This window comes from Panthera pardus, unplaced genomic scaffold (assembly GCF_024362965.1).
Source record: "Panthera pardus isolate Hobbes unplaced genomic scaffold, ASM2436296v1 HiC_scaffold_12, whole genome shotgun sequence".
In the NCBI taxonomy this organism is placed as follows: Eukaryota; Metazoa; Chordata; class Mammalia; order Carnivora; family Felidae; genus Panthera; species Panthera pardus.
In genome coordinates this window covers 369461-396196 of record NW_026526677.1, presented here as the reverse complement: position 1 = coordinate 396196, position 26736 = coordinate 369461, and the positions used below count along the sequence as shown (strand labels likewise).

The 26736-nt window shown below is 62.9% G+C and overlaps 2 protein-coding genes across 2 annotated transcripts; one reads left to right on the top strand and one right to left on the bottom strand.

The window, feature by feature from the left end:
- The first annotated feature begins 42 nt into the window (after window positions 1-42).
- Window positions 43-5615, top strand: LMNTD2 (lamin tail domain containing 2). The gene is made up of 14 exons (XM_053899957.1): window positions 43-126; window positions 882-1180; window positions 1254-1406; window positions 1802-1889; window positions 2018-2131; window positions 2420-2491; window positions 2573-2661; window positions 3006-3298; window positions 3553-3631; window positions 3938-4127; window positions 4211-4336; window positions 4420-4616; window positions 4955-5207; window positions 5348-5615. Exons 1-14 carry the CDS (start codon window positions 43-45, stop codon window positions 5477-5479), a joined length of 2169 nt encoding a protein of 722 aa, XP_053755932.1. The 3' UTR covers window positions 5480-5615.
- Window positions 5616-5662: 47 nt separating this feature from the next.
- Window positions 5663-25959, bottom strand: LRRC56 (leucine rich repeat containing 56). Its single transcript, XM_019437560.2, is given in 14 exon segments — window positions 5663-6219; window positions 6221-6447; window positions 7849-7967; window positions 8192-8328; window positions 8542-8606; window positions 8685-8861; window positions 9249-9432; window positions 10154-10354; window positions 10428-10524; window positions 17917-17977; window positions 18577-18664; window positions 22235-22413; window positions 22897-22969; window positions 24743-25959. Coding segments are annotated over 12 exon segments (1626 nt in total). The 5' UTR covers window positions 22400-22413; window positions 22897-22969; window positions 24743-25959; the 3' UTR covers window positions 5663-6114.
- Between the last annotated feature and the right edge of the window lie 777 nt (window positions 25960-26736).

The following is a 26736-nucleotide window of genomic DNA, read 5'->3' as shown; positions in this document are numbered from 1 at the left end:
CTTCATTTTTGGTGTGGGGCAGAGGGAACAGTTATCGTGGTTATGAGAGGGTCCCCGGGGCTCCCTGAGGTGACGCAGGTGGTAGAGATGGACGGGGGCAGGGGGGGCTTCTTGCTTGGGGGTCAGGTAGGTGGGCATCAGCCTCTGAGGACAAAGAAGCTGTGGGAAACACTCAGGAGGGCCTCACTGCCGGTTAGAGTTCAGTAAGCCCCCACATACAGGGCAGCAATGCCCCCGATACCCACCAAGTGCCACAGTCAGGCAGTCAGGCTGGGGGTGGTGGACTGTGTGGCCACGGCAGGCCTGGCTGGTCGCTCTGTGGTTCCCTGGGCCTCCTGAGGGTCCTTGGCCAACAACCCAGCCTCTTACCACTTCTCCTTCAGGCAGGATCTGGAGGTGGGTCCAGGACTCACTCAGGGTCCCGGTCTGGGGTCTCCCTGGAAGCTGCTGGTAACAAACAGCCCCTCCCCTTTTGGTGCTGGTATCCATGGGAACACTGTAAAGCCTTTCTTTCCCTAGGCCTGCTTGGGTTTCAGGCCTCAGGTGAGTGTTGGGGGTGAGGCCCTGGGTCTGGGGGCATCACGGGCAAAGGATTAACACCTCTGGGGACCTTTGCCTTAGGCTGAGGGCAGGACCTCAGGTTGTAGAGGGCGAGGGTGACAGAGAGACAACAGGAAATGTGCAAACATCCTGGTGACATGTTGCTTGGGGAAGGGGGTGGGGGACAGTTATCTGCTGCCTTGTCCTGGTCAGAAACACACAGACATAGACACACACGTGGCCAGCAATCTGGTGTCCTGGGGGCGTGCACGTGCGCATGCACACGCACGCGCGCACTCACACAAGGGCATTTTTGGAGTGATGCTGTCTAGGGCTGTCAGACACAGGCACACACTTGTGGCCATGAAAGAAGAGCCCCACGTGGTACCTACCCATGGGACACAAGGGTGACAGCCACACTACCCATCTCAGCTCCCCCAGGAACATCGAGAATGGCCCCTGAGCCTTGCCAAGAGGCTGAAAAAGCTGAGAAACAGGCTGCCTTATCCCTGGCGGACCAAGAGCCGGTCAGTGACCACCTGGAGCCTCCAGCTGGCACACCCAAAGACCCAGTGGCTCCTGCATGCCTGAAGGACACCAAGCCCAGCTCCACGCCCGTGGTCTTCCCCGTCAACCTGCAGTAAGGAAGCGAGGGAGGGGTGGTCGGCTGGAGGGCAGGGCCTGATCAAGTGGCAAGGGTGCTGGCATCGCAGGTTGGCCCCTGAGTCCTTGGACCCCCGCACCCTGCGGCTGCTGTGGGGTCAGCGGGAACTGGAGATCCAGGCTCTGCGGTGGACCATCCAGAACCGCCAGAATGCCCGGCACTGCCACATCCTGTACGAGGTGGCCGGACTGCCACCCGAGAGGTGAGCAGCAAAGTGCCAGTCCTTCAGCCCAACCCAGCCTCTGTCCTGGCCTGAAATGGTTTTTGTCTGACCTCATCCCCAACCACTGGGGCTCCCACCTGATAATTACCCTGCCTTTCGCCTCTAGCCCTTATCCTTACCTGACTCTGACCCCCCAACCTAACCCCGAAAGAGTGAATATGCTGTAAACCTGCCCAGACCCTGACTCTAAACATGTCGATGGCCGCTGAACCTAGACTCGACCTATGACCCACACCTCTCAGAACCCAACCTGGCCCGGCCCGGTGGAACTCTGTGCCCTTAGGCCTCCACTGTCAGTGAAGAGGAGCCCCTCTGCCTCCCTTCCTTGGCTACTGACCTCGAGGTGGGGGCTGCTGAGATGGCCCCTCCCCCAGTTGCTCACACAGTCAGGAGAAGCTCCTGCAGAACCAGATCCAGAAGCTGACTCTGGAGTTGAAAGGGCAGAAGGAACAGGCCCAACTGGTGAGGGGCAGGTGGGATCAGGATTTGGTCAGGGGACCCAGGCTGGGGTGAGGATCAGGGGCCAGGTAGGGGTTGGCTCCGGGGGTGGAGAGAAGGCCCTGTCCCACCCACGCACCCTCCCGGAGCAGGAGAAGTCCCAGCTGGAGACTGAGCTGCAGGCGTTCCAGAGGTCCTGCCTCCTGCAGCTGGCCCGCTCCTCCTGGGTGGGTCGCGTGCTGCGATCTTCCACCGGCAGTGTGGAGGTAAGCCCCATTCAGCCCACCCTCCTGCCTCCCACGTCCCCCTCCCCAGCCCTCCTTGGACTTCCCTTGGAGAGCCAGGGTGTCCCTTCCAGGCTGGTGCTTCCGCTGGGGGGCCCTGGCCTGCCTGGGAAGCCTGTCCCCCCAGGACCGTGGTCTAGGGCAGGGAGGAACCCCCTGGTTCCGCCCACCTGATGCACAGCAAATGTGTGCCTCGGGTGCGGGTGAGGGTCCAAGGGGAGAGGCTCGTTCCCCAGCTCCTGCCCACTGGCTTCCACTCCCCTTCTGCAGGTGGTAACTGCAGAAACTCTGATGGACTCCAGTGACCTCTCTGAGAATGACCAGGTCCCCTCTACTGGAGAGGTAAGCAAGGCCCCCGTGTGCTTTCATGGCTCGGTGGGCCCGTGGGAGGGGAGAGCCACGTTCCTGTTGCTTCCTGGCCAGGGTTTCCGGCTGGAGGACGTAGACTGGAACAGCATTGCCCATCGGTATCCCAACCTCCTCGCCAACATCAGGTCCAACTCAGATCAAAAGTAACCGTGCTGGTCAGGGACTCCTGTGGGGGTGAAGGGAGGAGAGGGCGTGCCTCGGCATGTGTGCACCAGAGTCCAAGATCTCCCCTTAGTGTCCCCGGACGAGCCGCTGACACCTCCCAAGGTCAATTCTCTGATCTACAGGAGGAGGTGAAGGTTGAAGGGAAAGGGCTCCTGAGCCATCACAGTCCATCTATGAGCCTTGCTCCCAGGCTGGGTCCCAGGGACGGGAACCGCAACTCGGGGTGCCCCGCCCACCTTGGGGAGGTTAGATGGGGGCAGGGCTGGAGTTCAGAAGCCAGAGCCAGCAGGCAGCAAGCAGGTCAGCAGACTGTGGCCCACAGGCACCCCCGGGCCTTGCCATCCCCACCGGCCCCGGTGCCTGGCCAGTGGGGCTCGGAGCTGCATAGAGAGCGTGTGGAACAGCATCTCAAGAGTGTCGAGTGGTGTTCCCTGCCCTCTGTGGGCACCAGCAGCTCAGGGGGCACAGACTCCGACCCCGGCAGTGGCTGGCTGGCTGAGCCTCATCGCGTGCAGAAGGTGACGGGACAGCCACCCTCCGCTGCAGGCCGCAGTTCTGAGTTGACAGAGCCACACCGGAGCAGCCTCGGCAGGGAAATGCAGGCACTGCCTGAAGGTGGGGTACAGCGGGTCTCCCCGGTGGCTCCTCCCTCCCCCCCACCGTGAGGCTGGGATCTCCGCCCCAAACCCTAAACAGCCGTCTCCAGCAGCTCGGTCTCCCCAACAGCTCAGCGCAAGGCCGCTGGGGGCCTCTCCTGCCTCATCCCCAGGGGCTGGGGTGGCCTTGGGTGAGACGCTGCCTCCTCTGCGCTCCGGCTCGCTCCCTCCCACTCTCCCCAGTACTTTGAGCTGTCCCTCTGCTTCCCTCAGCCCCCAGGGCCATCCCTCCTGCTGTGGATCTGACCCCTGGAGCTGTTCCTCTCCCACGTGCGGCCTCAGGGTACTGCAGGTTAGTCTGGCCTCACGTTCGATGTCCCCAGAGGATGCTCCATATGGAGGTCCTCTTTCCGACGGGTCTCTCCCTGGATCCCTGGAACCCCCCCTGGGACCCACCTGGTAAGACGGTCCTGACAGGGGAGTCCTGTGCAGACTCAGAGCACCGGCATCCCAGGCACCGCCTCCGTGGGAGGGGAGGGGGGTGACACGGGGTGGGGGTGGGGGGATCCCAGCAGCGGTGGGTCTCCTAGCAGGACCGCGGTGGAGGGGTGCCCCAGCCTCTCTGCGGTGCCTCTACCCTCCCTGCTCACCCGCCGAGCCCCATTAACTCCAGCCTGAAGATCGTGGCCGTGAGCCGCAAGGAGAGGTTCGTGCGCGTCCTCAACCAGTCGCTGGAGGAGACCGCCGACCTGGGCGGCCTCACGCTGCGGCAGCTCCTGTACGGCTTCCCGGTGTGCATGTACCGCTTCCCGCCCGGCACGCTGCTGGCTCCACGGCACCACGTTACGGTGCGCCCCGCTCCCCGCGAGCCCTCGTGGCCTCTGCTCCGGCCCCCACCGCCCCTCACTCGCCGCCCCGCGCTGTCCAGCAGGTTTGGGGCGAGGGCCCCGGCAGCACCAAGAAGCGGCCGCCGTCGTCCTTGGGCCAAGAGCCTGTCCACTTCCATTCCGGCCGGGGATGCGTGACTCTCCTCCTGAACCCCAAGGGCGAGGTCAGGGTGCGTCTCAGACCGGGATGGGGTGGGCGGAGAGCCCCGCGGGCTGGGGGTGACCGCTGCGCCCCTCCCCGCCGGCCCCGCAGGTCCTGAGCGAGCACCGGGCCCCCCACTGCGTGACCCCGGTCTCGAGGATCTTCGCTGACAACACCGACCTCTCCGTAGACCGCTTCCCGCTCTCAGAGGACGGGCTTGGGGCCGACCCCGGGGAGCAGAGTCGCGGGCCTCAACACTCGCGCGCGGGCAGGGTGCGGGAGGCCGGAGCCAGACGCCGGAGGCCCGGGTGGGCACCGCGGGTCCCTGGGTCTCCTCTGCCTCCCAGGACCCACCCCCGCAAAAACCGTCCCCCCAGACTCCCTGCTAAGGGACCATTCCCTTGCCTCAGGTCCAATCCCCTCTGAGGCCGCTCTCCAGACGGGTTCCCGCGCAGGACCACCACCCACCTCCCCGGGTTCCGTCCTCGCCGCCCCCCCCCCCCCCCCCCCCGTAATTCAAGAGCGCTCCCACGCGGCGTGCCCTGCAGGACCAGCCCCTGGCTCCCTTCTCCCCGGGCCCCTTCCCCTCCAGGACTGCCCTTCCCGCGGGCGGGCTCCAGACCTCACGACCCTCCTGCCCCACCAGGACGCGGGGCCTCTTGCCGCGGCTGAGCACCAGCAAGCTCTTCCGCCCGCGGGAGGTGCCGGCGCGGCCCGAGGCCGCCGAGACCCACACGCCCGAGCTCCTGCCCGCCTTGCCCGGTGAGCGCAGGGGGACGCGGAGGGCGGGCGGACCGGCGGGGAGTGGGAGTCCGGCCGACCCCATCCCGTCGCTGTCCCCCGCAGAGGCCGGGCTGTGCCTGGAGCACTGCGGGGCTAGGAAGGAGCACAGGGTCCGGGTGAGCGCGCGCGCGTGCCGGCCGTGGCGGGATACCCGAGCTCCCGCGGGGTCCCCCTCCCGGCCCCGCCCCTCCCCTCCCCTCCCCTCCAGGCCCCGCCCCCGCGCCGCTCAGGCCCCGCCCCCCCGCCCCCCCCCCAGGTGTGCAGGAGGATCGTGGACCGGGGCTGCCCGATGGTAGCGCTGTCAGTGCAGAGCACGGCTGAGAGCAGATACGGCTTCCGCTTCCTCCCCTGCCCGCCGGTCACCGCGGACCCGGGCGCTCGGGTGTAGAAGGTGGAGGGCAGCGCGGGCGTGGGCGCCCAAGGCCGATGGGCCGCGCTGGGAGAAAGTCGCGGGAGACCAGCAGTGCCAGCTGCACAATTTATTGAACCAACGTCGCCTACGAAGTAAACCGCATTCGTGTGCACCTGAGAGTCCTTAAAGCGGATTCCTTAAAAAAACCTTAAAGCTTGGTTTTGGGGTGCCCTATCCCAAGGGAAGGGCACTGGCTGCCCTGTCCCTGCGTGGGCGAGGACCCGCACAAATCCCCCAGGGTCGGGGGGCGAGGGGGGCCTGGCTGCACTCCGGCCACCTCAGCCTGGGCCCAGCCTGTGTCCTCCGGGTTCGCCGCTCTGACCACTCCTCCTGGGAAGGCCGGGCCCCATGGAAGGAGTGGGCAGCGGGGCCAGCGGTGGGGAACTGGGCTCTCCTATCCCGGGCTCTTCCTTGTGTCCACCCCTGGCAGTCCCAACCCCCCCACTCCCCTCCACCAAGAAGGGTCCCTCTTATGTCAAGCCTATTTCCCGCCCCCAACACACTCTCCAAGATGCTCTGGGTTCCATGAGGCCAAGTTCACATGGGGCTCCCACGACCACACTGGGGCTCCTTGGCCCGCAGTCCAGGCCAGCTTGGCAGCGGGTGGGGGGTTACACTAGGGGTGGGATTGGGCTGGGGTGATAGGGTTCAGGTGCTGCACGCACCGGAGGCCGGGGAGGTCTGGCTGCTGGGTCCAGGGCTGGCTTTGGGCTGGGGACATCCTTGGGCTCGAGGGTTCGGCCCCGAGGCCACCTCCAGGCCTCTTAGAGCTGTCACCGCAGCTAGCCCCTGACCCGGGCCAGGCCTCAAGCTGCCTAGGGCTCTGAGCCTACGCCTCCTGAACTGCAGGTCTGTGGACCCCCAGAAGGTGTTGCTGGAATCAGATGGCAAGGGGAACTTAGGGGGAGAGGGGATCAGGTTACAGCCTGAGGTCCTAGAAGACTCTGGAAAACAAGGAAAGAGAGCTTGTCAGACAAGTGTCCCCACAGGGATCAGTAGATGGGGCGAGGGCCACCACAGCAAGGTGGCAGTGTCCCCTGGGACCCCTCCCCCAGCCCTTCACCCCCTCACAGCGGCACCCCTCTTCTCCACTTCCTGTGCTCCCCTGGGAGGCTGTGGCTCTGTGGCCTTGTGACTTCTGACCGTTGCTGGGGCCACACCCACTTCTGGGCATGCAGAGGCCACAAAGTCTGAGCTCTGGCTTTGGGTCACTGAGTCGCAGCACCAAGAGTGGCCCTGGGCCAGTTCCTAACACTCCGCTATAGAGTGAGGCCCTGGCACCCCCCTCAGGGCAGACTGGGAGGTGTGGCCGCGACCACTGAGTGCTTCCCTGGACCTGGCCTGGAGTGGGAGGCCCTGGTACCCTTCTGTCCCTGGGTCCCCACTGTCTGTTACCACTCCCGCTGGCTGCCCTGCCTGTCCTCTGTCTGCCCCCCACCCCCCACCCCCAACAGCCCAGGCACAAGCCCATGCAAGGAAGGGCACAGGCTTTGCCTGTCCTGTCCCTCTTCCATCCTGGCCCTTTTGACTCCCCAACCCACAGGAGGGTCATTCAGCCAACCTTTAAGCCTATGGCCTATGAAGGGAAACAAAAATAATATAAAAACAGGGAGGGGGACCAAACAGAAGAGACTCTTAAATATGGAGAACAGAGGGTTACCGGAGGGGTTGTGGGAGGGGGGATGGGCTAAATGGGGGAGGGGCACTAAGGAATCATTGTTGCACTATATGCTAACTAATTTGGATGTAAATTTTAAAAAATAAAAAATCAAATTTAAAAAAAAAGCGCCTATGGCCTATGTACTTGCTGCCCCTGCTTACAATGCCCCCTTCCCAGGCTTGCCCCCTCAGTTCTACGCGCGTCAGTTCAGACCCTTCCTCCAGGAAGCCTCCCTGGGCCCTGCTGCGTGAGGGTCTCTACAGCGCCCCCCCCCCCCATGTTTGTTCCATGCAGGACACTCGCGTCCTGGGCCCAGCACAGGCCCTGTGTGCAGGGTAAGGGCAGCACCCTCCCCACCTCAGTCCCCTGGCCCATTTGGCGGCCTCTCCCCTCCTTTGGCCTGTGCCCTGCTCCCTGCCCAGTGGGACTGTCCTGGCCACTCATTGCCACCCTGCCCTCTCTTTCAGTCCAGAGCCCCTGCTCATACTCCCTTTTGTCCAGCCCTTGGGGCATTATTATCCCGAGCGCTTAGGGGAGGAGGACTTGGGATTAGAACCCTTGACTCTAAGTCCCCACCATCAGGAGAGGCCCTCCCCGTTACAGCCCCTCTCAGAGTCCAGCTGAGGAAGGGGACCCAAGCCGATGAATGCTGGTCTGGGGCAGTGAGTGGGGTCACTCTCAGTACCTGGGACCAGACATTGGGGGCCAGAGGGAGTCCTGGGCTTAGATTTGTCCTCTTGTTCTTCGGGCGCCCCCCGTGGGCCCCAGGGGGCCGTGGCACCTTCCTGCTGGGACTCCAGGTACCTACTGGGGAGGGGACTAGAGGGGGGAGGGGGTGCAGCCCTGCCCTTAGGGCCGTTCCCAAACGAATGTGCTCTGGGGTGGTCCCCCAGCCTCAGGCTCCCACGGCCAGCTGCCCCAGCCATCCGGGGGTACCTAGGCAGCCCCCCCCCCCCCTGCCATGACCTCCCACCAAACCAGGACATGCAGTGGTAGGGCTGGGGGCTGGGAGGGGGAGGGGCACCCACCGAAGGCGCAGCTCCCTCTGGGCCTGGAGCCTAGCCAAGGCCAGGAGGTCACTGCTGTCTGCAGGGTCAGGCCCTGGGGTGGAGGCACTGGCAGCCAGGTCCTCCTGTGGGGCCAGCTGCTCCGGGGGTGTCCAGGCCTGAGGAGAGAAGGGGCTGGTTTGGGGGCACAGCCTTCAAGGGGGCTAGGTGGGGGGCACCCTGAAGGCAGGACTCATCTGGCTGTGCAGGGTGTTGGGGAGGCTGGGACCTCTGGCCAGCAGTGACTGTAGGCCAGGGCATTGCCAGGCCAGCACACGGGTCCCCTGTGGTAGCACTGCAGTTGTGACCCACTTGGGGGTGACAAGCCACACCTGGCACTGGTGTCGACGCTCCCTCAGGCCTTTGGTGGGGTTTCCGCAGAGGACTCGGCTAGCACCTGAAGAAGAGGGGTGGCTGGGTCTGTTCTGGGGCTGAGGGGCTGCGGGGTCAGCTTTGTGCAGAGGTGGGTAGTTACCGTGGGTGAGGTTACTGGTGTCGTCCTGTGGGGCTGGGTCCTTGAGAAGCAGGCCTCCTGGCAGGGGACCCCCAGTGACCAGTAGGGAGAGGGGCCGTGGCCTGGGGGCCCGTGGCTGGGTCTCAGGCAAGGAGAGCTGGGAGCCGAGTGTCCGGATGGGGGCTCCGTGGGGATGATCTACCCGAGGGTCAGAGTCAGAGGTCACGGAAGCACACGCCAGCCGGCCAGCCCGTGACACTGTCCACAGGCCAGGGACCCCCGCCCCCTAACATGTGTCTGTGTGTCTGCAGGCCCACACCCCACCAGGCGCTGCTCTGCTCACAGGGAGGTTATCCTGGCCTGGGGGCAGGTATGCGGGGCTCTGGGGACAGAAAGTCAAGGCTGAGAAGGGATGTGAAATATGGCTGCTCATCTCTGAAAGGCCTGGGGGAGTGCTGGGGGGGTGCAGAGCTCTCTTCCTGGGGGCGGCGGGGGGGGGGGGGCATCTTCTGGGGCTCCAGCCGGTAAGGTCTCCAGGCGGGGCAGGGCAGCCCTTGCCAGAGGGCAGGGGAGTGGCCGCCATACCCAGCCCGGGGAACAGGCCTTCGGAGACACTGCCCTCCTTGATGGCCTCCTTCACCATGAGCCAGTCCTGGTGCAGCTCCCGGGGGGCCGGCACGGCCGTGTGTGTGGCTGGCACCTCATCCAGGACCCGCAGCTGTGGGACGAGCTTCCTCACCTCTGCCCGATAGTTGTAGCCGGGGGGCACCTGCAGGACGGAGGGCGCGGCGGGCCTGGGTCTAGCGGGCCCCTCCCGTGGCCGATTCCTCCAGACCTTCCTGTGGGTGCCGGCCTGGGTCACTCTTGGCCACCAGGGACTGCGGGGACCCTGGGCTCCCCCCCCCCGCCGGCACGTGAACTCACCCTCTAGGCTCACAGCCAAGGTCCAGTGGTGTCCTCTGGCCTGTGGAGCTCCCCTGAGCCCAGAGCTGTGGCCTAGCTGGGCACCACCACCCCGTGGAGGCTAGCAGGGCAGGAAGAGTGCGCTCTGGGCACGGGCAGTGCGGGGGTGTGGGCAGCCGTGTGGGGTGTGCACAGTCCTGCAGGAGATGACGGGGGCTCTGGACCGGGCGTGCACGGGGCTGTGTGTGAGTGTGCGTGTGTGATTCCATGTGCAGACCGTACCGGACACGCGTGGTTCCATGTGGTGTGTGCGTGGGCCTCACGGGGGTCTGTGCGTGGGCTGGGGGCCTGTGTGCGCGTGGCCCCGTGGGGTCCGGTCCTGGCCTAGAAGGTCTCCGGCGATACCAGAGAACGAGTCACAGGGCGCAGGGGGACTGTGCCTGGGGGACGCGCCTGGGGACGATCCCGCCGCCCTGCCTGGACGTGACCGGCGTCCAGGTGGGCGGAGAGGCCCCTGGGGCCGTGGGAGGGCCAAGAGTGTCTCCCCATCCCGGGCCCGTGCTTCCCCGGGCGCCCACCGGACGCACCTCGTTGGAGGGGCTGGGCCCTGGCCGCAGGCACACCAGGTTGCCCTCCAGGGTGAGCGTGGCCAGCCTCGGGCACAGCTGCAGGTAACGCACCTGCTCCAGGACCTCCACACTGTTACCCTCCAGGTCCAGGACCTCCAGCTGCTCCAGCAGGCACAGCGGGCTCAGGTCTGAGATGTTGTTGTAGGAGACGTAGAGCTCCTGGGACAGCAGGGGGCCTCAGCCAGGGCTTGGCCGGCACCCTCTCCCCAGCCCCGGGGCACCACAGACCCACCTTCAGGGCCGGGAAGCAGCCAATGCCATCCAGGTCGGTCAGGCCGCAGCGGGCCAGCCACAGCACCCTCAAGCGGCCCAGGGAGGTGCCCAGGTCTCTGTGGAGGGCAGGGTCGGCTGGTCAGCGCCGTCCTGGGCTGGAGGGCCACGTGTGCGTCCACGAAGGCCCTGTGCTATGCCGTGAGCCCATCCACCACCCGCATCTGGCTCTCTCCAGGTGCAGGGCTGCCCATGACCTGTGGCTGGTGCGTGGCAGCCTCCAGGCTGAGGAAAGGGCCCCGGAGCCCCCTGCCTCCCTGCCTTCCCTCCTTGCTGCAGCCTCCCGGGTCTGGGCACCGGCAGAAGCCACTTCCTCCTGCCCCCGCCCCCCCCCCCCCCCCCCTGCCCAGGGCTGGGTCTGGCGGCGGGGTTATTTGGCTGAGCCGCACCCACCCACCATCTGGTGCAGCGGGGAGGGAGGGTTGGGCAAGGCGGCCCTGCCCCGGTGGGATCAGCCCCACTCCCTTTCTGGGCCGTGCTTGTGGCTGGCTGCCCCAAGTTACACCCCCTCTGCCAGCCAGCTGTGCCTGCAAGACCTCCCCCACCCCTGCCCCGGGCCGTCCCCTGCCCAAGCCTTGTCTTGGCCCATCGCCCTCCCTCTGCCGCCACTCCCCTGCAGATGGGCAGGCCGGAGCTGCCTCATCTTAGAACAACGCCGGGGCTCTCTGGGCCCACTGCTGCCTGCAGGGGCCCTTCATTCCTGGGTGCCCCCTGACAGGATGTATCCTTTCATCGGGTTCGGGGAGGTTCTTGATGGCATTTCTTTTGTATTTCTCTCTCCGTGTTCCCCGTTCTCACATCTGGAGCTCTACCAGTCCTTCCTCGGTTGTCTGAGGATGACCCTCGTTTTCTTATCTTCTCTCCCCTGTTTCCATCTCTCTGCCTTGTCTTCTGCTTTCTGGGAGATTTGCTCATTTTCCAACATTGCTACTGACGTTTTTATGTTGGCCGCCATGTCTGACTCTTAAGTGCCCCTCATTGTCCTCTGCTCTTTTTTCGTAGCATGCTATTCTTGTTTTGAAGATGCCAAGAAGCCACATCTTCCGTGTCTCTCGCAGTATCTGCTGAAGTTTGGGGGTTTTACTCTCCTCCCTCTATTGCCTAGTCTCCCCCGGGACTTTTCCGTGTCGTGTTGCAGGCACCCTAATATTTCTCGTTGTACCATTAATAGCTTCTTGGGCATTCGAATTGGGGGCGAGGGCCTGAAATGCTGCTTAGAAGAGCTGCATTGCCGGGACTTTGACGTTGGGGGGCTTCCCTGCCGGGGCCTGGGGTGAGGGTGGGGACCAGTCGCTGCAGCGTGACTCCTGTGCTCCTGAAAGCGCACCCCTGCGTTTTCTCGCCTCGGGACTTGGCGTCTGCCCTTCTCCCTGCTTAGCTGTTCCTGTTCCTGTGTCCTCCTCCCAGCCCTGTGACATCCGATGGCTTTTCTGCACGGCTTGGTGACTTCCTCAGACCTTCCAGTGCACATGCCCCCTCCCCCCACCATGATGACGTCTGACCCACAGCCTCACCTGGCTGCCGTCCCCCCAACCTTCACGTCACCTTTGTGAACTTCGCTCCCGTTACGGGGTCTCCGCGTTCACCCCCAGTCCGCTGCAGCCAGTGTATCTTCCCATCATCTCTTAATTGGCTGAGGTCTGTGTCTAGTGACTTCTTCGAGAGGGGCCAATCAAACTATTTTCCTTGATCTGTAACTTAATCCGAAGCATTGGCTGGGCGTGGAATTCCCGTTCCTGCTTTCTTTCCACTGGGCATGTGGGCGTCACCCCATCTCCTGGCCTTGAGTGTTTCTGTAGAGAGGCCCGAGGGAAATCACATGACTGGTTCACCTTCAAGGAGGAGGTGATGCCTTTCCTTGACCACCTCCAGATTTCATCTTCACGTCCAGTAACTTCGTTAGGGTGTGTTCCGGTGTTAGCTGGCCACCTTCGATTTTTCCCTTCAACGTGTGGTTGAAAGTCCTCTTTTGTGTCTCACAAGTTTTCTTTTTTTTTTTTTTTTTAATTTTTTTTTTTCAACGTTTTTTATTTATTTTGGGACAGAGAGAGACAGAGCATGAACGGGGGAGGGGCAGAGAGAGAGGGAGACACAGAATTGGAAACAGGCTCCAGGCTCTGAGCCATCAGCCCAGAGCCTGACGCGGGGCTCGAACTCACGGACCGTGAGATCGTGACCTGGCTGAAGTCGGACGCTTAACCGACTGCGCCACCCAGGCGCCCCACAAGTTTTCTTTTTTTAAAACAATTTTTTTTTACTTTTATTTATTTTTGAGAGAGAGAGACAGAGAATGAGAGAGAGAGAGGGAGACACGGAATCCAAAGCAGGCTCCAGGCTGTTGGCACAGAGCCCGACGCGGGGCTCGAACCCACAAACCGTGAGATCGTGACCTGAGCTGAAGCCGGACACTCAACCGACTGAGCCACCCAGGCGCCCCTCACAAGTTTTCTTTAAACTTTAACTATTTGTTCTGTTCCATCATTTCGGTTTCCTTCTGAAGCGATTACAGTTACGTGCCCAGCAGACCCTCCGCCTGCCCTCCATCCTTGTGGTCCGTCCAGACGCCATTTACGGACAGGTGTGGTCGTTTTGACCGTTCCTGTTCTCCACGCGGCACGTTGTGCTGGGTTTCCTGCGGGATCTCTTTGGAGTGTGTCTTCATTTCTGAGATGGTATTATTGTTCCATTCCATTTCTTTTCAGAGTCTGCTTGTGACCTGTGGTTCAGACCCGAGGGGCACGGCCAGAGCGGGCTGCGGGGTGGGCTAGGTGGCTACGTGCCCAGCTGAAAGCGGGGAGTTCCACTGTCACAGAAGAGTGGGTACGGGGGAATAACTAGCAGATTTTGCCTCATCTCAGATTCACTAGGAAGATTACCGAATATTTGGAACTAATGACAAAGAGCAAAGCACGCGGAGTTCGTGGAACCATGCCTAACGCTGTCCAGGAAGACAGAGCTGCATCTTCAAGTGTGTTCCTCAGAAAACCAGAAGGATCGCAACAACAGAGCCACGCATCTAGCTCAAGGAGCTGGAAAGAGGACAACAGCACGTTTCAAAAAGAACAAGAAGTGAAGACAGAATAAAGATGGAGGCGAGACGAGTAACAACCAGACTGTACAGAAAACCAACGGAGCCGAGAGCCGACTCTGCCAAAAGTTACCGGACGACCTCCCGCGAAGCGAAGGTGAGGAGACGATGCAAACAAATACACAGCGTTTCAAAGGAGGAAGAATTACAGCCAGCGCAGCAGTGGCCAAAAAACAGAAGATACTGTAAACAAAATATAGGCCAACATTTTTGAAAACCTAGATAAAGCGGGCACGCAAGGAAATACGAAACTCGGTTAAAGAAATTAAGTGGTGACGGTCATCCCCCAACCCTCGCAGTCCTCAGACCTGGACTGGTTTTCGTTAATTAATTCAAAAATGTTTATCGATTTGTTTTGAGAGAGGAAGAGAGAAAGAGAGCAGGGGAGGGGCAGAGAGGGGGGAGGAGAGAGGGAGAGAGAGAGAGAGAGAGAGAGAGAGAGAGAGAGAGAGAGAAACCCAAGCAGGCTCTGTGCTGTCAGGATCCCGACGGGCTGGATCCCACGACCCTGGGATCGTGACCGGAGTCAAAAGCAAGAGTCGGACACTCAGCCGACAGAGCCACCCGGACGCCCCTACCGGTTTTAAAAGTAAGTTCAAATTAGCCACCAAGGAGTCGACAGTGTCGATCTTCCACAACAGTTTTGTACACAAGAAGTTTAAAAAATAGAGCGGTCGAAAAGGACAGTTAAAGGGGGAGGCAACGTAGGCGTCAACCCCTGATCCCAGAGCCAGGGAAGTACAGGGCAGGTGAAGGGCTGGCCCTCGTGAGCACGGACAGGAAGACTGCCGAGCAAATAGAATTCAAAGTCACAGTGATGTTAACTCAGCGTGACCCAGTAGTCCCACCGCAGATGCACAGGGAAGGATCACCACCGCCGATGGGGTCCAGGAGTATCGTTTCGTGATCGTGTGGACAGACGCAGAGAAACTGAGACACGCGCCCGTTCAGACAGACAGAAACCAAGCGTGCCCGCCGCCGTCTTTGCTCGTATTTCACGTCGTGCCGGGGGACGGGCCCGCCGAAGCTACGGGGTGAGACGAAGAAGCGTGTGGGCTAGAAGGGAAAGTTGCTGGTCTTTCTATCTTCAAGACAGAAACCCCGACCGAATTAACAAATTACTGGGGTTCTAGGAGAGCTTGGCAGTTTTGCTCTGTCGAAAATCAAGACAGGAGGTTGCCAGAGACAAGACCCACGTATGAAAGTCGGTAGTGCTGTACTGATGGAAAAGAAATCTACGCTACATCAGCGTAGTTCTCTGCGTTTATAGTAACCAACCAGAAAATACAAGAGAGACGGAGCCCCATTCGTGATTGTAAAAATCCCGTAAACATGTGGGCGTTTAGTTCTGGTCTCAGGGAGGCTGATGTCCTGCCCTGTCCCAAGCAGCAGTGGGGACGGGAGGGGTGGCTCCTGGCTGAGCTCACGCCGCCTCCGTTCACGATCACATTCCGTTCCTGGCGGCTGGTGCCGGAGAGTGTGACAGGACGCGGTTCTGCACAGAGAAACGCAGGAGGGACGCTGGGAACCTGCTTGTTCTTACTATCAGACGCAGGAGGGCACGTTGCCCGTTACAGGATGAAGGGTGTCCCCCCTCCCAGCAACACGTAAGTCAAAGTCCTAACCGCCAGCACCTCAGGATGCGACCCTGTTTGGAGAAGGCGTTGTAGCACGTGTAATTATTAAGACGAGCTCCCCGCGGAGCGGGGTGGGCGCTAATCTCGTCTGGTGTCCTTATGAAAAGGGGACGTGGGGACGCAGGTGGGGACACGGAGGATGCCGTATGAACGTGGGGGCAGAGACGGGGCGGAGGTGCCGACGAGCCAAGGGGCGCCGAAGACGGCCAGCAAGCTGCGCCCCCCCCCCCCCCAGCGGAGCGGAACGAAAGGCTCCTCCCTCGCAGCGCCAGAAGGAGCCAGAGGCGTCCACCTTCGCCTCGACTTCTGCTCTGCCTAACCGGGAAAGACTACATCTCTGCTGCTCGGGGCCCCGTGCGTGCCGGTCACTGCCGCCTCCTCCGTGGCCTGGAACGGGCTCGGCCCAGGTGCGCGCTGGGGGATACAGCGGCCCGTGACTTGCGGCGGAAGGCTTTCTATCTGATAACAAACTTCCTGCCGAGGGGAAGCTTAAAGACTCCGTTAAAAACGTAAAAGAGCACGCGGGCGGAGAGCTATCCGTCTCCGTGAACGTGTATGGGTAACAAATAAACCCGAGGTAGCAGGTGAATCTTTCTTCGTCGCAGAGAGAATTCGGAAAGAGTCGTGCGGGCAACGCCCGACAAACAGATCGTAAAGGTCAAATGCGAGAAGCGTTCGGGAGCAGCCCGGTCGTTTTGGGAAAAGGAAGGCGACGAGGAGGCCGTCGGACACGGACACGTGAACACACAGCCCTGGGAATACAGGCAGCGTGGCACCGGTGCAGGACAGACGGACAGACGCCGCCGAGAGCTCCCACGTCCACATCTGCGCGAGGACCCGATAAGTGGCAGAGTGGTCTGTAGGGAGGTGGGGGGTTGCTGGAGAGACGGTGTCGGGAAAAGGGGCTCACCGTATGGCCGGAATTAAAACTGGGTCCCGATCTCATGCCGCCATTGAAGGCGACCTCACAGGTAGAGACCGTAAGAGTGAACGAAAGGAGAGACAGAATAATCCCGCGACTTCGGGGGCGTGGACGGACTTCCTGGATGAGACCCAAATCACCAGCCAGAATTGACGGACCGAGTCAAAACGAAGGGTTTCTGCGGAAGCGAAGGCCGCCACAGGCGAGGTCAGCGGGGGCCGGCGGGCTGAGGAGCCTCGCAGAGTCTAAGCCACGCTCAGCCCGTGTGGTCAAGAACATCCACCTTCACGCCCGCGACATTTCAGCTGCTGAATTCTCTCTCGGCCGCCGACGAACGGACAGACGCTACGTCAAAATCATTTTCCAGCCCTTAAGATACTGCCCGAGATTTTATTTTTTTAAGTAATCTCTACGCGCAACGTGGGGCTCGAACTCACGACTCCAGAACGAGGGTCGCACGCTCCTCTGACTGAGCCTGGGCGCCCCACCCCGGCCTGAGATTTTAATGCCCTTAGTCTGGCTGTTATCAGCTAAGCCGCACATGAATTTACTGGATTGCCACGCTTAATTAGATAGCTTCCTTTTACAAACTTGTCCACTTTCAGCCCGTGGAGATTTGCAAACCTCATGTGGCCCAGTTTCAGGATTCAGGAAGAGAAAACTTAAAAGACTTGCTACACTTGTCGCTGTTGTTATCAAGGGACAGAACGTGTTTTCTTGCAATTTATGATCTAATCATTTTTCTTGGAATTGGGTTTTTTTTTTGTTTTCTTGGAATTGAATTATTTTGTTTTGCTACAAATGATGTATCATATTTCTTAATTTTATAATACGTTCCACTTCTCTGTAGTTTTCATCCTTTCGTTTATGAGTTTTATACACTTCATTATTCGCTGAGCTAATCTGAAGCCTCAACAAGGAAGGAGTAAACAGGATTTTTTGTCTTTGTTGATTTCTCTGTCAGAACACTGCTTAGCCGCACGTTCAAGGCACGTTCCTGAACGTGTCTCTGTGTTTCTAGACCCACTTTCTAGACCCTCACTGCAGACACGGTGTCCTCTGTGCCCCCTGAGGCCCGTTCTCTGCTCTGGCCCTTGGGGCTGCACCTGACCTTTATTTGATAAATAACAGTATAAATAAGGAAAATCAAGAAAGCATTCAAAGGAGGTTGCTTCATAAATACCTTTCTGGACTCACCTAGACATGACTGGGTGCTGAGAGCCCATTTAAAACGTCTGGATCATTTTCCAGAATTCTGACCGCACCCCCTGCCTCACGCTGGCCGGCCCTGGCTACGTAAAACCCATTTTGCTCCGACACCAAAAACAGTCTGATGTTGCTTCAGCTTTGCTCTTTCCAGCCAATGACGTAAACAAAGGACGTTAATCTGTCTTTAGTTTTTTGAATTTTGTCTCTTAAGTTGATGACTCACGTGCCATTACGTTTTACATGCCCCGCCGCAGGGACGCCTGAAACCCTGAAGGCTTGGGTGGTATTGGGGCACCCACCGGAGACCCTTTGCTTGTTGGGGACTCTTTGCCAAAGATGGGGAGCATCTTCCGGGCACCCCATGGTGGGTCCTTGGAGACCTGGTGTGACCAGCCTGAAGCTGACTACAGGCTCTGAGTGGTGTGTGTCACTCTCAGCAGGTGCCTCCAACAAACTGGGGGTGGGTGACGCGTGCCACATGTCCCAGAGTGGGGCTGGGGGGCGGGCATTAGGGCCCGGACACAGAGACAGCAGGACGCCAGGAGGCTCTCGGTGGGGACCCCCCCTCCGCCGTGATCCCGGGGCAGGTACTCACCTCACGGAGCCCAGGCAGCTACCGTTCAGCTTCAGCTGGCTGAGGTTGGGCAGGTGCACCCCTGGGGGCCAGAGGAGGGAGAGGTCAGAGACTAAGCCTTACCCCTCACTCACCTCTCTGCACCCTCCGGAGACATCCGTGCCCCTTGGCCCCTGATCGATGGCTGCTCCGAGTCCTGGAGGCAACCTCGCGGCTGTGTGCTTCACACGGGGCAGGGGACACCTGAGCAGACGGGCCCGTCCGGAAGGCCAAGAGGCCCCTGGACTCCAGGAGTCCACTCGGAGGAGGGGCGCCCCATTGGTGTGGCGGGGCCGCCACAGCTTGGGTCCTCTCCCTGAGCCACATCCCAGATCCAGCCACAGGCACCCCACACCATAACCTGCATCAACTGGCGGCTCTGTTCCAGAGCACAGGAACCCCCGAGCCAGTGTCCTTGTGCACCCTAAAGCCCCCAGGGAAAGGGTTCTGAGTGGGACTCCGTCCAAGAACGGGGCACTGACCCTGCAAGACAGTCCCCGATCCCTGAAAGAGGGATGCAGGGCAGGCCCGTGGGGTGCGGTGGTCCAAAGACCGAAGCCTGGCAGGGAGCCCTCCAGCGAACGGACCCTCACGAAGTCTGACCTTGCCGGCGGTGGGGTGTGGACGGGGAGGGGCTCTCACCGAAGTTCCCCAGGCTGCTCTCACGGGTGCTGACGCACATCTCCAGCGTGCCCACCAGTCGCAGGTCATCTACCTGGGCCAGGGCGCGCTGCAAAAATCGACGAAGAGTCAGCCCTGGGGCCTGGACCGCGGTCACTCCTCCCCAGTCTCTGCCTTTGGCTGTGGGGCTGGAACAGGGGGCAGAAATGCCCGTGCCTCATCTGTGTTGACCTCGGCCAGGGATGGCTTTGGCTGGTGGGGCTCTCTGCAGACAAGGGCCTGCCCTGAGGGTGCCGGTGTCCGAACGAGACCCGGGGAACAGAGCCAGCGTGTGGGAGCTCGGCGCCCGGTCTGCGGAGCGTGGCTGAACCACAGCCCCCCGGACCCGCGGACGAGCATGCCTGGACCCACCCACGGCGGCTGGGTGTTGTTTGTCACGGAGCGCAGCAGCCATAGCGGATTCATACAGAACGCGGGAGCTAGGCACGGTTCCCGCAGTCCGCACGACAACACGACGAAACAACGTGACTGATTTGGGACCGGGTTGGGGGTCTGAAAAGGCAGACGCCTGTGCCATGCGAGACAGTCTCCTGCGGTAGCCTGGATGGCAGAAAACGTGCACGAGGAGCTTGTCACGTCGAGTGGAGAGGCCCCGGCACGCTGCGGGCGGGGTGAGCTGAGCCCCTTAGTGCCCCTGACAGGGGGCTGTCCAGAGTGAGAGGACGGGGCCCCGGAGGTTTGGAGCCCGTGGGTCTGAAAAATAAAATGGCCTCTCGCTTCCAATCCGCAAGAGAGAAAGCTGAGAAGGGCTTGCAGGTAGGACGACCCAGTGAGCCAGTCTCAGGGACGAAGCCAGCTTGCCCGGCACCCACCTCTGCACCTGCAGAGGCCCCGGGCTCTCAGGAGAGGCCCCGGCTCGCAGTGACAGAGTCTGAAGAGAGGACCGTGTCCGGACACGATCGCAAGTACGGCTTTCGGTCCTGGCGTCGGCCAGACTCATTCGTACGGCGAAGCACACGGACTGTGGGCCTCTGACGACCAGGCCGCCGCGGCCCGGACTGGGGGTCACGGAGGTCGTCCGCAACAGCGGCCCTTTCCCCAGCCAGGAGCCAGGCGGAGAAGGGGGTCCCGGGATGGACAGAAGCCACACCGGGGACAGAACGATCTCCAATCAATGCGTGTTCCCAGCACAGGGCACCCAGACATTTGTTGGGTGGGGGTCAGTGCCACCAGACCAGGGCCCCCCCCTTCTCAACTGGGAGAGGCTGGCGAGGTAGCCTGTTGTGTCCCCCTCTGCAGGCTGGCTGGGGGGCCACGCTGGTCCTCACGCTCGCCTGGGTCTCACGGACAGGCCCTTCTTCGGATGTGTGCGGTATAAACGTTTCCTCCCCGGACATTGGACTTGCCTGAGACGGGGCGCGTGGGGACTCGGGGAGTGTGCAGGGTCTGGATGTGGGGGTGGGTAGGCCGCCGCTCACGCCTGCCACTCCTCTGAATTAGAACGGTGCGCCCATTCCCTGGCGGGCGGCAACACAGACCCCAGAGCAGGTGGCCTCGTCCACGCTGGGCTTGGCAGAGGGAGCCCACGAGTTTGCACGTGGGGTTCGCCCGCTGCTCCCCCCGGCGTCGGCCCTGAGCAGGGTGGTCCCGTGTGGCCCCTTGAGCCTGGATCCCGGCGGGAGCCCGCGGTGCGGTTGGGAGCAGGGCAGCCTCAGGACGGACGCCCGTCTTTGGAGCCAGAGTCTGGGAGGCTCACGGTCAGCGTTATGTGGCCACAGACGACACACGGGATACAGCGATCCCCCTGCCAAGGGGTTGGGGACTGCTGGTGGGCGCCTGAGCGTCAGCGAGATTCACCCGGGAGCAGTCTCAGGTGGGCGTCCACGTGGGTCTGAGGAGACAGCTTCGTGGCACGTTCGCACCCCGCCCGGGCCCGAGGTTGTGGGGATCCCAGGCTGTACGAAGCCTTCTGTGTGACGGGGCCCCCTGGGGAGTGTCCCGCCGGCCACCCGAGGAAGGCACGGCGGCCATACGTACCCCTGCAAACATCCTCCCTGTTGGGCACTGTCAGCCGAGAAGGAACACAAAACGAAAGGAAATGAAACACAGACACTCCGTTGAGCACCGGGAGTGTCTGTGGCTCCGCGGATGCTGGGGCGGGGGGCGGGGGGGGGGGGGGTTCCTGCACCCGGACTGCAGCCGCCTGGCCCAGAGCCTGTGTCCTGTCTCCTCGGCCTCTGGCATGAGCTCACTTCCAGGCCCTGAGGGTGCTCGCGGCGGGCTCGCTCAGTCGGGCCCCGGCCCGGCGCCTGGTGTGTGGTGCTCGGTGGGTGCTGAGGCTAGGTCCTCGTGGGGGAGGGGAGGGTCACTGCCCTCCCTGGCCCTCCCTGCCCCTGCTCTGCTCCCAGCCAGCTGCTCTGTCCAGCAGAGGACGCTCCAGCCCTGTGCCCAGGTTGACCGGTGCCCGAGTCCCCTCCGAGAGGCAGGCCGTCTTGTCAGGGCAGCCCGGGCTCCCCGTGGCCCTAGGCGTGCCTGAGACAGGAGCACCACCCCGAGCTCTGTGCACACTGGCCCCCTCCAACACGCCCGCCCGCTGTGTCTGAACCCAGACCTCACTGGCACCAAGGGACACAGGACCCCAGAGCTGGCCAGCACGGAGGTGGCCTGCAGCTGTGAATCCGTCTCTGTCCCCTGGGGCCCTGTCGGGGTGGGCTGTCGAGGAGCTGGTGGGGGGCCGTCCCGAAGTGCTCCATGCTGGACCAAGGCACTGGGAAGTCTTGGGCTCGCAGGGTGGCTGGAGGGCTGCACGCACAGAGGAGCCCGTGTGGAGCGCGGGGACAGGGGCCTGGCAGGCGAGTCCCACCCGCGCCGCGATCTCTGAGTTGGCCGGGGAGGCAGGTGGGGGCCTGGGGCAGCCAGGTTTCCTTCTGCTGCACGTCGGTGAGTATGTCACGGCAGGGTCTCCAAGGGACCCCTCTCGGTGAGCCTCTCACCCTCTTACCCTGCGCAAGGGTGGGTGTGGCGGTGCCTGCAGCTGGCGGGGTCTGCCCCCTCGGCATGGCCAGCAGCGGGTGACGTGCAGAGCTGCCCAGAAGGGTCGCTGGGCGGGAATCGGGAGTCGCGAGGGCTCTCCCCGTCCTGGTGGGCCTCAGGACAGGGGCGGGGCTGACAGCCCCAGATGTGGGAGAAAGCCTTCAGCAGCTGCCCCAGACACAGTCGGTGGGACCCCGGAGTGACCCCCACTTAACCAGCTGGGCCCGGACGCCCGGGCTCCCCTACTGAGCTTGTGTTTTATCTGTCTATCCCCGGTGGTTCGCACCTGCTGTGTGCCGGGCACTTTGACGGCTCCCCACCCTGTCTCTTGCCGGGATGACAGCCGCTTGAACGAGGGGCTCCTCAGGTTCATGGAGCGGTTCACAGAGGGGTCCCTGGAGCCCAGCACACAGCGGGTACTAGGCAAATACCTGTGGGATTCCTGCCCGGCTCATTCCCTTTGGGGTCCTGAATGGCTGGGGCACATCTGTGTCACCAAGCACCTGTGTCACATAGCAGGGCTGAGGACGTCTGTCAGCCAGGCAAGCCTAGAGGGCTGGGGACCGAGGGCAGGCCGGACACCAGCCCTGGGATGCTGCCCCACGCGGAGCCCTGCGGCCTGAGCCCCCAAGCCCTTGGCACTCACCAGTCGGGCAGGTGACAGGTACTCCTCTACCAACTGCTCGCCATGGCTGCCCGGGTCCTTGCTCTTCGGGCAGGGGTTGTGCGGGCCTTGCCAGCTCAGCTCCCGCACCAGGATATCGGCTGTGCTCGGCCAAGGCCCGTGGGCTTTGTCCCAGGCCTGGTCCATTCACATCCAACCTGCTGGGGATGGGCAGAAGGCAACGATGCCAAGCCTTTGCTCTCCCTCAGATCTGCAGCCTGGCTTAAACCCCTGCACAGCCAGCCCCTGTGGGGCTCCCCCTGTCCGGCTCTGGGGGGCTGTCACTCATTTAGTTTCCCCCCACCTGGGGGGTCTCGTTGCGCACCCCCCCTCCCTCCAGTCCCCTGCTCAGCCTTAGCTCACACCCCACTGGGGTCTAGGAAGGTCATCCTCCAGGGCCCACAAGAGGGGTACTGGCTCTAGACTCCCCTATCTGAGGTCCCTACGTAGGCTGTGAGATGTGGGACCCGGGGGGGGGGGGTGCCATTGGCCCCAGGTCATGGTTGCTCTGTCAGCTGTGACCAGCAGCAAGCCATTGCCTCAGGCCCTGTGCTGTGCGTCTCCCCCGACGGTCTCCAAGCATCGGGGCCCAGGACTAGGCTCTCAGGCGTTCCCCGCCCCCCGTGCCCGCTGAGCCCCCTCACCTGAGGCAGCTGCCTTTTTCCACCACGGGTCAAACATTCAGGCAAGGGGGCGGTATGTGTCCCCAAGGGGCACCTGCAGGAGAGAGGTGGGTTGGCCTCCTGGCCAGGTCACTGTGCCCAGGGGATGTGAGACAGGCAGGACGGAGGTCACAGGGCTCAGAAGTGAGCAGGTGCCGAGATGCATGGGGCTGCCAGTGTGGGGACTGGCCCTCAGGTGCTTTCAGTCATCCTGATGAGGGACCTGGACTGGCTGAAGAAGTCAGGTGGTGGCTGGCTGCATCCTCTTTCCAAAAGGGGTCCCGGGTCTGCCACAGTGGACTGTCCCTCATGGGCTGGGCTCCCTGGCATGCTGTCCCTCCTGAGTACCCCCAGCCCCAGGCCCCACAGGCGTTGTTCAGTGTGTCCCTGAGCCACCTGCACGAGGTTCGCCCGGCACTGGTCCTTAAAGATGCAGATACCCGCCAAGCCCCGGACCTGGGAATCGTCTCTGGGGTAGAGCCAGAAGTCTGCCCAGGATGTTCTGGCCGCCTCCCTCCAACTCGGGTTGAGGCCTCGCTGACCCCTGCCCCTGTATTCCCCCCTCTCCTTCCTGGATTTACTCTCCTTGTAAGTCTGACTCGTTCTACAGTCCTCTGCGTTTTACAACGCATCCTGTTGTAAACAGGAGTTTACAACAAAAACAGGAGTGAGCACCTTACCCCAAGACAACGCGGGCTCTGTGCGGGCAGGATGCTTGCCCGCTGCATCCACAACGTACAGGGCTCTGCGCTAGTCACCAGCCACTGTTCTTATCTATCAGCCCCTGTGGACGTTCAAGACGCATCCTCTCCGCCATGCTTAGGGCAGGGAGGGTGGCCAGCTGGGCTCTGACAGAGGCCTTGGGGGGGTTGCCGAGCCCTGGCTCTGTGCGCCTCAGTGACCTCACCTGGAAAGTGACACAAACACCCAGGATCCAGGGAGGCAAAGGCCATGGGGTTTCCAGCCAGGATTTCTTTCCTCAGGTTCCCTCTGCTGCCTGCCTTTCTCTAGCTGGTGAAAAGCCCTAAGCCTGGCAGGAGGACCCCACCACTGTGCCTCCTGGCAACGTGCCGGCCACCCCACTCCCAGGCCTGCCAGCCTTGTGGAGATGGGAGTGCATGGGCTGGTCAGGCTGCAGCCCCAGGATGCCCTTGGCAGCCTTAAGGGCCAAGCCCACTGTTCCTTCCTTCTGTGCCTGACAGCAGGTGAGCACAGGTCCTACCCCTGACGGGGCCCAGAGCATCGGTCTGGTCCAGCCCAAAGGTCTCAGGGTCCAAGGAGCAGGGCCTGTAAACACTGTCCCCTCACATTCGTGCACTGGCTGGAACCTGTCTGTGCTGTTCATGGCTCTCTACTCCCAGCCCCTGCCCTGCCACTCTGCGAGCCCTACAAGCCTCCCAGGTTGGAAACCCATGGGGCTGTCTGTCCCCACAGCCCAGGCTAATGCCAGTCCCTGGTCTGGCTCATCAGCTCTCTGGGTCCCCTCCGCCCTCCAGGCCTTCACCACAGCGGGAGGAGCTCTGAGGGCAGGGCCTGGTCCCCTGTGGGTCTCCACCATAGAAACTCCCAGAGCAGAGTCTGGGTCCCTGCCTCCCGATCTTCCCCAGAGGCGGGGCTTGGGGCCCCTCCTATCCCGGTGAGCGGGAGCCCGGCTATTGGTTTTGCGCAGGGCCCCTGGAAGACCAGATTTGACACCTGGGGTACCACTGAGTTCCCCACTGGCTTTGCTGCTTCATCCTGGGGCCTGCTCCTCGGCCTGTCTGCCCCAAGGCACGGGGGAGACAGCGAGGCCTGCGGCCCGGGGCCCAAAGGCGTGTTTGGCTCTCACCTGAGGGGTTGGTCTGTGTGCCACCGCCCTGGGCGCCCTCCGCCGCCGGGGGCTCGCTGCGACTCGGGGTCGGTCGTTCTTCCGGGGGCGGGGTTGCGGGCCCTGGGCGCCATGGCAACGGGGCCGGAGCGTCATTTGAATACTCAAATATTCATGAGGCCGCGGGACGCTCCCTGACTCCCAGGTCGAGCCACGCCCCTTTAGCAACAGTTGCTCAGGCAGGGCGAAGGGGGCGGGGCAGCAGCCAACCCGGATCGGGATCGGGAGCGTCGGGCCCCGTAGGCCGCGGGCGCCCCCTGGGCTGGGAGGGAAGCCGGGGCAGAGGTGAGACGCCATCAAGCAGGGACGGCGGGGTGGGGCGCAGACAGGTCAGGTGTCAGCCCCTGCAAAGCGGGTCTCTGGAGCAGACCAGCACCCACCTCTCCCAGTTGGGAGGGTCGCCCGTGAGGCCCTGGCCCTGGCCCTGCGGGATTTACCTCCGCCTCGGAGCGTGACGGATGCCAAAACAAAAGGAGCCCCCGAGGACGAGGCAAATGCGGACATGGACACCAGGAGGGGAGTTTGGAGTGTCCACGCTCGAGAGGGACGCCACCACCCGCTTCCATTTGTGCACCTTTACTTCGCGTCTGTGCGCGTCAGGCGCAGGCCCGGCTCTGTTGTAGCAGCGGTGCAGTGCGCGGGACCGCCAGCCGGATACAGTCACGGCCGGTGGGGTCGGTGCTGTGATGGGGGCGGGGGTGGTCCCCGAAGGGGCCCTCCAAGGTCACGGCCTGCAGTGGGGTGAGCTCCCAGGGAACAGCACGGAGCGGGCACGGGAGGGGATAGGGGCAGGGAGGGGGTGCCGTCTGAGCAAAGCGAGGTTGGGTCTCACGTGTGATGAACGCATCATGCTTTCTGTAAAAATGAGAGGTGTGTTTATACATTGCACTGAAATTTTTAAAAATGTTAAAAACATGTCTTTCTTGAGAGGAGACAGGACGTGCATGTTTGTGCTTGGGGTGTCACCCACTTGGGCAACTTTTGGGTTGGATTTGCTGGGTGCCGTTTGTTACCTGTACCGTTGGAGCCTCTGGGCTGGGGGAGCTAGGTGGGCCGGTCTGCGGGGCCTGCCCAAGTTGGGCGAGGCCGGTGGTGAGGGGATGCGGGAGAGGGGCTGCGCGCTGCTGAGAAGCAGCTGAAAAGACAGCGGGTCTCGCTGTTCCGCGGGCTCAGATGGGTCCCCGCCCAGCCGAGACGCCCCTGCACCGCCTGGCCCTGGGCGCACCGGCTGTGCCGCGCCCAGGACTCCGCCGGAGGTGCCGGGTGTCCTGGGAGGGTTGCTGGCGCCCGCTCCGGAGCCACCTGCGGGGAAGACGGGTGTCGGGCAGCCGAGCCCGCGGCCGCTGGGGGACCCAGAGGCTCCCGGCGCGGCCCGGGCCTGCTCCAGGCACCTGACCCCCGTCCCCGCCGTCCTCTCCGCCTTCCTCCGGCCCCCAGCCCGGGGGTCGTCCGCGGTGCTGACCCTCTGGGTCCCATCGTCCCTGAGGCTCGTCCCGCGGACTGACCCTTCCGCTCCGGGGCCCCCTCGGCGGGCTGCGCGTCGGGGGGGCAGGGAAGTCCTCCCCGCCAGGGCAGGGGGCTCGAGCCGGACCGCAGCGACCCCGCCCCAGTCTACACCCGGCCAGGGACCCGCTCCCCTGCGGGGCTGCTGTCTCCTCGGGAGAGTCCCGACCCTTTCGGGGGAAGCCGTCGTCCCCGGACCCGCGACCCCAGCGTCCTCCCGCCCGCCAGAGCCCAGCCCCCCTAGGCCGCGGCCCACGAGAGCCTCCAGGGCCGGCACCGCCCTCCGCGCCGTTTCCCGGAAGCCCCGCCCGGCCGCGGCCTTTGACAGGCGGGCCGGCAGGCCAACCGGAGCGGGGCGGGGCGGGGCGGGGCGGGGCCCGGCGCAGGCAGCCAATGGCAAGCCGCGCCGGGCTGACGGACGGGGCGCGGGGCGGGGCGTGCGCCGGCCCGGC